The sequence below is a fragment of the Cyprinodon variegatus genome, unplaced genomic scaffold, assembly GCF_000732505.1.
Source record: "Cyprinodon variegatus isolate N-32 unplaced genomic scaffold, C_variegatus-1.0 Scaffold278, whole genome shotgun sequence".
Classification (NCBI taxonomy): domain Eukaryota; kingdom Metazoa; phylum Chordata; class Actinopteri; order Cyprinodontiformes; family Cyprinodontidae; genus Cyprinodon; species Cyprinodon variegatus.
Window position 1 is genome coordinate 287655 of NW_015150731.1, and position 12510 is coordinate 300164.

General features: G+C 36.6%; 1 protein-coding gene across 2 annotated transcripts in view; it reads left to right on the plus strand.

Annotated features, from left to right (window-relative positions):
* The first annotated feature begins 45 nt into the window (after window positions 1-45).
* Window positions 46-12510, plus strand: part of LOC107090079 (zinc finger protein GLIS2-like) — a 15851-nt gene continuing 3386 nt past the window's right edge. Inside the window, exons 1-4 of one of the 2 annotated variants that reach the window (XM_015383252.1) lie at window positions 46-238; window positions 3867-4058; window positions 9999-10132; window positions 10360-10478. In XM_015383252.1, the coding sequence (XP_015238738.1) occupies window positions 101-238; window positions 3867-4058; window positions 9999-10132; window positions 10360-10478 (583 nt within the window). In that variant the 5' untranslated portion in view covers window positions 46-100. Of the gene's footprint in view, window positions 239-3866; window positions 4059-7490; window positions 7702-9998; window positions 10133-10359; window positions 10479-12510 lie in introns of those variants that run through there. The other variant, XM_015383253.1, reaches the window with a different exon arrangement.

The following is a 12510-nucleotide window of genomic DNA, read 5'->3' on the forward strand; positions in this document are numbered from 1 at the left end:
TATTGGTTGTGAACATATTATATTTCTGAAGTCTAAACTTTCCAATCTAGATTCCGAATCTTCTCAGGAGCGACCCGGGTCCTGCTTCACTCCTCCAGCCATGGACCTTAGCCTGTCCCCATCTTCTCAACGTGCCTTGTCCCTGTCTCCTTCTCCCTCCTCCCCATCCTCCCCCTGCCCTCCCTCACCTTTGGAGTCACAACACAGCAGCAGCCCTCAGCCACATCTCCTTTCTCGGGTAAGAGACGTTATACACAAAGATCACAAAAACGTAGCCGATTTGCCACAGCCAACCAAAAAATGTATATATGCCTATATATATATATTGGAGGGGTGCCAATAATAAAAAAAATTAATAGAATCAATGTTATTTATAAAGAATCCCATAAAATGATTATTGCTAAGAGCAGGGGGAATGGACGGTTCAGCAGAGCTATGGCTTTGGGTGAGTTTGGCAACTGTATTAAAAAAGAAACCTAGGAGTATTGTTATTGTCATCTATTAATGAAGAGAAGTATTGTGCTCTTGTTTTAAGAAGGATTGTTTATACAACAGTAAAACTTTCTTCCAGATTAATTAGGATACCTATAGATGTCTAGTAGAGTGCTGTTTTCCTTCTAAATTTGCTAGTATTAGGGTTCAAAGAATCCAGCTTTAAGTTAAACCAGGGAACCGGTTTTTCCATAGGAGTTATGTCATCTAAAGCAGTGCAAGGAGGAAGTAATCCCATCAACGAAATTCTATTTTTTTTAAGGGGAATAAATTAACTGGTTGCCCTCTGCAGTGTTGTTCTGTAATAAAGGGGGAAAAGGGACTACACTATTTAAAAGGTATTAGTGGGGGAGGAGATCTCTGGTAAATTCAGTTTTAAGGCTACCAAAAGTAGTCAGATACGACTGCATTGTGTGGAAATACTGTTGTTTATTCACATTAAATATGTCAGCACAAGGTCCAAAGTATGAAGATAAGAATGGGTGGGTCTCTGCACATTTTGAACAAAGCCAATTCAGTCTAACAAAGCATTAATGGCTGCATTCAAGCTATCGCCTTGTTGACATGAATATATAAAAAATAAATAAATAAAAGCCCAACTGTTATTAACTTGTCAGTATTTAAAACCTGATGAAAAGTCTAAAAAAGAATTTCAAAAAATTAAGAATAATGGACTGTTTTTTTTTAATTAGCCGTTTGGATGGGGGAAACTAAGGTTTTTTTGCTTAAAATAATTAACTAACTATTAAGTAGCTTTGGACTAGTCAGTAAATCAGACTAAAATATTGTTGCTACTTATTCTTGCCCAGAATTTCTGGGCATATTAAAAATTAAATATCTAACATAATCCTCTTGTTGCAGTGAGGTTTCTTTTAGACAATGTAAATCAATCTTATTTCCACAAATCAAGCCATTAACTCATAAACGTTTGAAATAGAGATATGCTCAATAAACCACATTTAATTGTTTTAACTTTTTTCTCAGTTATTGTTTGCTGTTGTAATAATATATAATACTAGCTATTAATATTGATAACAATATCCTGATATACTCCTTTAGGATTTACTTCTAATTTATTTGATTTTGGACACTGTTTGGATGTAGTAATGGGTGGGTAACAGTAGAGAAGCTGCAGAGAGGGGTGTTAAACTGGTGTTATTCCTGGTCTTCACCCTGGGCTGCATTTTTTCAGAGATGTATATGGGTGTTTTTCTTCTCTCTTGTCCCTAAGTGATAAGTGTGAATCCTTCATGCAGTGAAGAGAATCCCAATCCTCAGTTTTTGTTTATAAACTTTACACAACTAGCATGTCTTCAGTTAAATGAGGTAATTATTAAGCTGTTTAAAAACTAAATTTGATTTCACCGACTGCACAAAAAAAATGTAGGCTCTGCCTAGCAGTGTTACACATTAGACCAAACACTGGGGTGCAGCAGACTCCACTAAAGGTAAAAGCCTTTTTTGCTAATCAAAATAGTTATTTTTTTTACTTGTAACCAAAAAGGAAAGGAGGATCTTATTATTTTTTTTATTCTTGTCATTGTTGTTTAGGTGTAGCATTTTGGAGAAAAGATAAAGGTTACGTTGTTTTTAGATATCAAAAGCTAAGCAGTCACAAACAGAGGTTTTCATTATTTTGTGCTGGCAGGTATTAGAGAAGGCTGCAAGGTGGTGCAGTTTGTAGCACTGTTGCCTTGCAGCAAAAAAAGTTCTTGGTTTGATTCCCAGCCTGGGTTATTTCTGCAAGAGTTTACATGTTCTCCCTGTGCATGTGTGGGTTATCTCTGGGTATTCCACCTTCCTCCTGCTGTCCAAAAACATGGCTATATCTGCATCTCTAAATTGTCCTAGTGTGTGTCTGTTTGTGTGTGATTGTATGTCTCTGTGTTTCCCTGCAAAAGACTGGCGACCTGTCCATGGTTTACCTCACCTCTCACCCATATAACACCTGAAATAGGCAATGTGACCCAGGATGGATGGAGATTTTTATAAATTTTTATTTTTTTTTAAGATACAGTAAATACACAGAAACATTAACCCCTTTAAAAAACAAATTAAGAATTTTAAATGGCACAAGAGCACATTTTTGTTAGAAACTTACAATAGAATGGAAATATTATTATTATTATTACAGCAGAAAAAAATTGGGGATGTCTGTTACTTTGAAATGATAACACAGGCACAGCTTCTTCCAGACGGGCTCCTTGCTTTGTTTATTTGACACCGTCAAAATACAGCAATGGATACATAACCTTTAAAATTTTATCAAGTTGCTTTACCTTGTGGCCACCTGCCACTTCGGAGATCCTTGGTTAAGTACTCACACTTTTTACATTCTAAACATATACATTGTTAGAACACCATAGACAACAAATGTACAAATATTTCAACACAGTAATTACAAAATACCTTTTATAGTAAGTAAACAACCAACCAACAACTAACCAGTCTGCTGCAGATTCCTAACAAGGCTACCGTGCAGTTCTTGCTGCGAAGTACATATTTCCTGCAGCCTCTTATGCTCACATATAAGTCTCCAGACAAGACCAATGACAAAACTGTTTTGTGACATAATAAATGTATCTTATAAATAAAACAAACATTTTAATGTGAGTCAAAATTAAACAAACCAAAAGTTTAACCTTTGAAAACAAATATTTAATTTGCTGCAGAAATAATATTAGTGACACTTGCAAAGTCAGTGGAAACCCAAAAAGGCAATTTGATGTAAACAGGTTCTCAAATTACTAAAAGAAACTATAAAAGTAACATTTACAAGATGAAAAAAGTTTGAGTCCAAAGCAGGAATAATTGCTGGTATTAAATGCCTTACTGTAGGCCCTGGCATTTTTCCATCCACACTGGCCCACTTATAGATACGGTATATATTTTTGCACAATATTCGAACATAAATTCGTCAAATATAAGAGGAACTTGTAGTTTTGTTTAAAGAAAGCATTTTAGTTTTATTATAATTTAGTATGTTACATGGATTTTATAGTTTGAAGAAATAGAAAATTACACCATATGCCAACCGTCACAAGGATGTGCATGACAAGGAAGGCCTGCATGCATCATTTATGCAGTTAACATTGTATTGCTCATTGAGCTCCTGGAGTTGTTTACTCACAGGTAGGAGCCACGTCCGGAGAGTAAGTGTTGATTTAAGGAGGGCCGGAAAATGCCGGGAAAATGCCCTGTATTACAGATTACCAGTCCAAGCCTTACTGTGATTAAACTAAATTAAGTGAGCAACATGTCGGCTCACTGAAAGTCTCTTCTGTTTGCGGAGTTTCTCTCCGCAAAAAGAAGATGCTTGTTTACAGTTTTAATTGAACTCTTAATCCTTTCTCTGTTGTTCTCTTGTCTGTTAGGAAGCATCTTGGCATCACAGTGTTGAAGGTAGAGCCTCTCAGCCTGGATTTCCATTTTATCTCTCCATGAGGAGCCTCCAAAGAGGCTACAGCTTTCCCTCTCCGTCTTCAATGTTCATCAGTCAGCAAAGAGATAAACCTGTTTCTCCGGAGCCCTCCCAGGATGGCCAGCTGATCTGTCGGTGGAAGAAGGTATACTGCTTGACAAATTGTTCATAGTGTTTTAAAAATGCAGTGCAAATCGTTGTTTAACTCTTATTTACAATTAAGACTAAGAGGCCTCTGATCCAATTACTGGTCATTTATGTTTGTGAAATTAGCTGGCACTCTAATCCCGTCCACTAGAGGGTGTTACGAACTAATAATAATAAAAACAGATGTCAGTCTACTAAAAAAAAAGAAAAATGCAGAGAGAGTTCAGTCAAAAATCTCTAATTATTTGTGGGGTGTACCATAGTAACAATATCACCAAATGAATATGTAAGAAAAAGATGAATAAAAATGCATTAAGTATTATTACACAAGGATGAAAAAGTTTANTTTTTTTAAGGGGAATAAATTAACTGGTTGCCCTCTGCAGTGTTGTTCTGTAATAAAGGGGGAAAAGGGACTACACTATTTAAAAGGTATTAGTGGGGGAGGAGATCTCTGGTAAATTCAGTTTTAAGGCTACCAAAAGTAGTCAGATACGACTGCATTGTGTGGAAATACTGTTGTTTATTCACATTAAATATGTCAGCACAAGGTCCAAAGTATGAAGATAAGAATGGGTGGGTCTCTGCACATTTTGAACAAAGCCAATTCAGTCTAACAAAGCATTAATGGCTGCATTCAAGCTATCGCCTTGTTGACATGAATATATAAAAAATAAATAAATAAAAGCCCAACTGTTATTAACTTGTCAGTATTTAAAACCTGATGAAAAGTCTAAAAAAGAATTTCAAAAAATTAAGAATAATGGACTGTTTTTTTTTAATTAGCCGTTTGGATGGGGGAAACTAAGGTTTTTTTGCTTAAAATAATTAACTAACTATTAAGTAGCTTTGGACTAGTCAGTAAATCAGACTAAAATATTGTTGCTACTTATTCTTGCCCAGAATTTCTGGGCATATTAAAAATTAAATATCTAACATAATCCTCTTGTTGCAGTGAGGTTTCTTTTAGACAATGTAAATCAATCTTATTTCCACAAATCAAGCCATTAACTCATAAACGTTTGAAATAGAGATATGCTCAATAAACCACATTTAATTGTTTTAACTTTTTTCTCAGTTATTGTTTGCTGTTGTAATAATATATAATACTAGCTATTAATATTGATAACAATATCCTGATATACTCCTTTAGGATTTACTTCTAATTTATTTGATTTTGGACACTGTTTGGATGTAGTAATGGGTGGGTAACAGTAGAGAAGCTGCAGAGAGGGGTGTTAAACTGGTGTTATTCCTGGTCTTCACCCTGGGCTGCATTTTTTCAGAGATGTATATGGGTGTTTTTCTTCTCTCTTGTCCCTAAGTGATAAGTGTGAATCCTTCATGCAGTGAAGAGAATCCCAATCCTCAGTTTTTGTTTATAAACTTTACACAACTAGCATGTCTTCAGTTAAATGAGGTAATTATTAAGCTGTTTAAAAACTAAATTTGATTTCACCGACTGCACAAAAAAAATGTAGGCTCTGCCTAGCAGTGTTACACATTAGACCAAACACTGGGGTGCAGCAGACTCCACTAAAGGTAAAAGCCTTTTTTGCTAATCAAAATAGTTATTTTTTTTACTTGTAACCAAAAAGGAAAGGAGGATCTTATTATTTTTTTTATTCTTGTCATTGTTGTTTAGGTGTAGCATTTTGGAGAAAAGATAAAGGTTACGTTGTTTTTAGATATCAAAAGCTAAGCAGTCACAAACAGAGGTTTTCATTATTTTGTGCTGGCAGGTATTAGAGAAGGCTGCAAGGTGGTGCAGTTTGTAGCACTGTTGCCTTGCAGCAAAAAAAGTTCTTGGTTTGATTCCCAGCCTGGGTTATTTCTGCAAGAGTTTACATGTTCTCCCTGTGCATGTGTGGGTTATCTCTGGGTATTCCACCTTCCTCCTGCTGTCCAAAAACATGGCTATATCTGCATCTCTAAATTGTCCTAGTGTGTGTCTGTTTGTGTGTGATTGTATGTCTCTGTGTTTCCCTGCAAAAGACTGGCGACCTGTCCATGGTTTACCTCACCTCTCACCCATATAACACCTGAAATAGGCAATGTGACCCAGGATGGATGGAGATTTTTATAAATTTTTATTTTTTTTTAAGATACAGTAAATACACAGAAACATTAACCCCTTTAAAAAACAAATTAAGAATTTTAAATGGCACAAGAGCACATTTTTGTTAGAAACTTACAATAGAATGGAAATATTATTATTATTATTACAGCAGAAAAAAATTGGGGATGTCTGTTACTTTGAAATGATAACACAGGCACAGCTTCTTCCAGACGGGCTCCTTGCTTTGTTTATTTGACACCGTCAAAATACAGCAATGGATACATAACCTTTAAAATTTTATCAAGTTGCTTTACCTTGTGGCCACCTGCCACTTCGGAGATCCTTGGTTAAGTACTCACACTTTTTACATTCTAAACATATACATTGTTAGAACACCATAGACAACAAATGTACAAATATTTCAACACAGTAATTACAAAATACCTTTTATAGTAAGTAAACAACCAACCAACAACTAACCAGTCTGCTGCAGATTCCTAACAAGGCTACCGTACATATTTCCTGCAGCCTCTTATGCTCACATATAAGTCTCCAGACAAGACCAATGACAAAACTGTTTTGTGACATAATAAATGTATCTTATAAATAAAACAAACATTTTAATGTGAGTCAAAATTAAACAAACCAAAAGTTTAACCTTTGAAAACAAATATTTAATTTGCTGCAGAAATAATATTAGTGACACTTGCAAAGTCAGTGGAAACCCAAAAAGGCAATTTGATGTAAACAGGTTCTCAAATTACTAAAAGAAACTATAAAAGTAACATTTACAAGATGAAAAAAGTTTGAGTCCAAAGCAGGAATAATTGCTGGTATTAAATGCCTTACTGTAGGCCCTGGCATTTTTCCATCCACACTGGCCCACTTATAGATACGGTATATATTTTTGCACAATATTCGAACATAAATTCGTCAAATATAAGAGGAACTTGTAGTTTTGTTTAAAGAAAGCATTTTAGTTTTATTATAATTTAGTATGTTACATGGATTTTATAGTTTGAAGAAATAGAAAATTACACCATATGCCAACCGTCACAAGGATGTGCATGACAAGGAAGGCCTGCATGCATCATTTATGCAGTTAACATTGTATTGCTCATTGAGCTCCTGGAGTTGTTTACTCACAGGTAGGAGCCACGTCCGGAGAGTAAGTGTTGATTTAAGGAGGGCCGGAAAATGCCGGGAAAATGCCCTGTATTACAGATTACCAGTCCGAGCCTTACTGTGATTAAACTAAATTAAGTGAGCAACATGTCGGCTCACTGAAAGTCTCTTCTGTTTGCGGAGTTTCTCTCCGCAAAAAGAAGATGCTTGTTTACAGTTTTAATTGAACTCTTAATCCTTTCTCTGTTGTTCTCTTGTCTGTTAGGAAGCATCTTGGCATCACAGTGTTGAAGGTAGAGCCTCTCAGCCTGGATTTCCATTTTATCTCTCCATGAGGAGCCTCCAAAGAGGCTACAGCTTTCCCTCTCCGTCTTCAGTGTTCATCAGTCAGCAAAGAGATAAACCTGTTTCTCCGGAGCCCTCCCAGGATGGCCAGCTGATCTGTCGGTGGAAGAAGGTATACTGCTTGACAAATTGTTCATAGTGTTTTAAAAATGCAGTGCAAATCGTTGTTTAACTCTTATTTACAATTAAGACTAAGAGGCCTCTGATCCAATTACTGGTCATTTATGTTTGTGAAATTAGCTGGCACTCTAATCCCGTCCACTAGAGGGTGTTACGAACTAATAATAATAAAAACAGATGTCAGTCTACTAAAAAAAAAGAAAAATGCAGAGAGAGTTCAGTCAAAAATCTCTAATTATTTGTGGGGTGTACCATAGTAACAATATCACCAAATGAATATGTAAGAAAAAGATGAATAAAAATGCATTAAGTATTATTACACAAGGATGAAAAAGTTTACCCAGGAACTAAAATTTGAATTTTAAAATTAGTATAACAGATTTGTGATTCATACTTCTTTTTTTTAACTTATACCTTTCCGAGGTTGCTGCAGCGATTCATCTCCATCTAACCCTGTCTTCTGCATGTTCCTCTCTGACACCATCTGCCTTCCTGTCCTTTTTAACTCTATCCATAAATCTCCCCTTAAATTTTTATCTCAGCCTTCTTCCTCGCAGTCCAAGTCTCCACATCCCTCGACCCATGCACTCACTATCCCTCCTCTGTATATGTCTAGATCAGGCATTCCCAAACTCAGTCCTCAAGGCCCCCTGTCCTGCAGGTTTTAGAGGTTTCTTTGCTCCAGCACAGCTGATTTTAATTGAAAGCTGATTAACAGGCTTTTGGTCTACTGCAATCGCTATAACCAGCTGTGCTGAAGCAGAGAAACCTCTAAAACCTGCAGGACAGGGGCCCTTGAGGACCGGGTTTGGGGATGCCTGGTCTAGATCATTTCAGTCTGGCCCCTCGCGCTTTATCTTGAAAAAACATCAAACATGATCTGTCCCTCTGATGAACTCATTGACATCTTATAAACCAGGGGTGTCAAACTGGTTCCAAAAAGGGCCGTGTGGCTGCAGGTTTTCTTTCCAACCAATCAATAGCACACCAGACTCCATTCATCTCATCAAGTGAGTCCAATCTTAACATGATGACTTGATGAGATGACTTGGGTCTGGTGAGCTATTGCTTGGTTGGGAAGAAAACCACCAGCCACACGGCCCTTTCTGGAACCAGTTTGACACCCCTGTTATAAACCTTTCTTGCACGTCTTCATTGCCTCTTTTGCACACTGGCAGTTGCTCTGAAATATTATCCACAAGAATTAAACTTTCCTTCTTTATCTTTGGTGCATGTAGCCTCAAATTTCAATTTGTGTACCTTTTACTCCCACAGATCCATTCTATCCTTGCTATCACTAGACTCCATTGCTTTCTTTTTCTTTTTTTCTTTTCTTCTCCTTCCTTTCCTTTCCTTTCCTTTCCTTTCCAAGGCATCTTGCTAAATATCTCTCCAGAATAACATTAACAATGTAATTTGCTAACATTAAAGTCCATGCAGATTCCTGTCAAGCTTCATCTGTTAACCCTGCTCTGAGATGTGATAGCACCTTCAGATAAAAAGCAGTGGGCCAAATTAACAATATATGTAGTTAAAGCCAGTCTTTGTGGTCTTTCAATAAAAGTGGATCTCAAGGTACTTAATGTATCAACAGCTGATCGAATGTTAAAAATATGTTCAAGTGTGGTATAAAAGAGACCTAAATTGTTTTAACTGTAGCCTTAAATAGATTCCTAATACTTCACCTGTAACTCCTACAGGCTTAAGGTGTGTTGTAGCACTACATACCCTGTCGTTAACATAGCATCACAGGATAGTTGAAACACCTATTTCTTTGCTTACTATAAGAGCCAGAGTTAATGGTTTATATTTTGTTTATTTCTTTGGAGGCACAGGTGATCAGATCTTTCCACACCTGGAGTGATTGCATAGGGGGTGTGGTCACTTGTTATTTTAGAAGATAGGACTGTACCCAAAAGGCAGTCGGGTGAGGAGGTTTTGTCAAACTTTTCTGTTGACTTTCGTCGTTATCATTTTGCAAAATAAATAAGAAAGAAAACGCAAGTGGGGCTCATGGTTGCTTCTTGGAGACGCTTCACAGTACAAAAAACGAAGTCGCTACACCTACAGTGTTTACTTAATACAACATTAATAATTTAAAATAATTAAAAACATACACGCAGTGGGTGTCAGCTTAAATGAGACTAACTAAGCAGGGAAAAAACAAGCTTAGAGAAATTCTTGGATGAAAATACTTTTATTTAAAGGTAAATCCGTTACTGTTAGATATCTATGCTTCAACATAATGTACTGATTCTAGTTCTCTTTGTCTCTCTCTCTCCTCTCAAGTGTAACCTGCTTTTCGACTCACTTCAGGAGTTGGTGGATCACATTAACGACTATCATGTTAAGCCTGAGAAGGATTCTGGTTACTGCTGCCAGTGGGAGGGGTGTGCTCGTAACGGGAGAGGCTTTAACGCCAGGTATGGTGAAACCAGACCAGACTGAAAATAGCTAGGTTATTTATACCAGGATTTTCTGTTAGACACCTATCCACATTAAAGAGTTTAAAAGTAAAACTCCACAGAAAGAACATTATAATGTATTATTTCCATGTTTCCAGGATTTATTAGGGTGCAACTCTTAACATCAGCTTCTGTGACGATAAAGCAGAGTTTATGGTTGTATCCTAATGTTGTTTGTGCTGTAGGTACAAAATGCTGATTCACATTCGCACCCATACCAACGAGAAACCGCACCATTGTCCCACCTGCAACAAGAGCTTTTCGCGTCTGGAGAACCTAAAGATTCACACTCGCTCACACACAGGTAATCAATCAGAATTTCATCTGTGAGCTCAAAGGCTGATGATGGAAAAAACTTCATCCACACTTTATGAAGTTGAGGTCTGGCTATAACTTAACATTTACACAAAATCTAAACTCGTCATGTCTTTATGGACCCTTCTTTGTGCCTTGGTACGCATAATGCTGGAACATCAGTCAGTTAATCTGAGTCACTGCAAGGGTCTGTCCTTATCTGGTCCTTATTCATGTTTTTTTCTTAGTCTTTCCCTGTAAGAAACTCATATTACATAAAAGACTAAAACTATGACTGAAACTAATAAAAACTAAAGTGAAACTAAGCATTTTGACTAGCTAACAAACTCTAAAATGAATTGAAACTAAGATAGAATGATAAAACAAAAACAAAATCAGAATACAAAACTAAGTGAAAATAAAAAAACTATGAACATTTGTAAACAATTTGAACCTTGAATCCCTACACCATATTTCCCTCCTTACCAATTACCATTCCTCTGCACAGCTCAGATCCCCCTTAATGGAGGCAGTGTTAGCCTCCTCTGATTTAGAGTCAAGCAGTGGTGCTTTATGACACAGGATCCAACACTTTGCATTACACTCAGTATATAGGGCCTCAATGAAACTGCTTATGGAGAGCAACTCAATGAACCTCTACAAATTGTTCTTTAACTACCCTAAGTCCAACCACGGGTTTAGAGATCTGTTGCTATTGACTTTGCAGAAAGTTGGAGAACTCTTTGCATCTTGGCATTCGCTTACCTACTCTGTTATTTAACGTAGCCCACCACTGTGATTCAGACGCTACTGTGCTCACTTGATTTGCACAAGAGGGCAACAGAAGGCACCAAATAAAAACCTTAGAACTCAAATATATCCAAAAAACACAACAAAATAGATAAAACTAGAAACGTGGAGCAAAGTAAAACTTAACAGAACCAAAACCTTGACACTTAACTGTTTACAAATCATAAGACTGCAAAATTTCTTGAGTTCAGCTGGACTGGATAGAACATTTTTTTTCAGGATATCTAAATGTTTGTGCCACAAATTCTTCCCTGGATTCAAGTGTAGACTTTGACTATTATTATTTGGACTAACAAATGGATATGCATACTGTTTATCTAAATCTCATTATTAAAAATTCTCAAATACCTTTTGCTTAGAGTTGTCCTGCTCAAATGCTACAAATCGACTCAGTGTAAGGTCAGTTTTATCTTCAGGGTTTCTTCAAATGATTCCCTTCTGTTTGGCTGAAATCCTTCTCCCCTTCAACTTCACCAGTTTCCCTACAACTGCTATAAAAATGACCCCCCCAGTCCTGGTATCAGGGAGATTGTTGAGACCTTTATTCAATCCTTTTCCACACATATCCCAATTAAGGAATGTTGGAATACTAAATATAATTAAAAATATCACTGGTTAGCCCCCTAATCAAAAATTTCAAAATTACTGTTTTTCAAATTAATGTGAGATTTGTTTACAAAGTCTGTGACCTTAAACCAAAGAAAAGAAGCAGTGATTTCAGGATGACAAGCAAAAAAAGACAACACTTTAACCTAACTCTCTACACTAACAGAAAATAAGACACCTTTTTAAAGAATGATGTATCATTGGTGTCTGTCTGATATTCATTTTTATTCTCAAAACATATTAAGTTCATGTAAAAAAAAAGAAGGTTTGAATTAATCTGCAGTTGAAACTCTTTAAACTAAACCAAGGCAAGATCAATCAGTAACATCTAGCAGGGAGACACACCTTCTAAAAAAGAGGTTAAACAAAAACAAGACAACATCTAGAGCAGGGGCGGATTTAGGGTAATTAAGGGCCCTAGGCAAAGACAGGCAGGGCCCCTCTGAATGGAGAAGACAACACATAAAACAGCCCCATTCTACAGATAGAGAAATGTTAATAGAATAGACATCCATTACCAGTTCTACGTTTTGTCCCTCTCTTCTTGTCCCTTTTCTTCTTGTTTTCCTCTCTATGTTTTGTACTCAGCTGACTTTTCATGCTGTCTCTAAAGGAATGAAAGATTT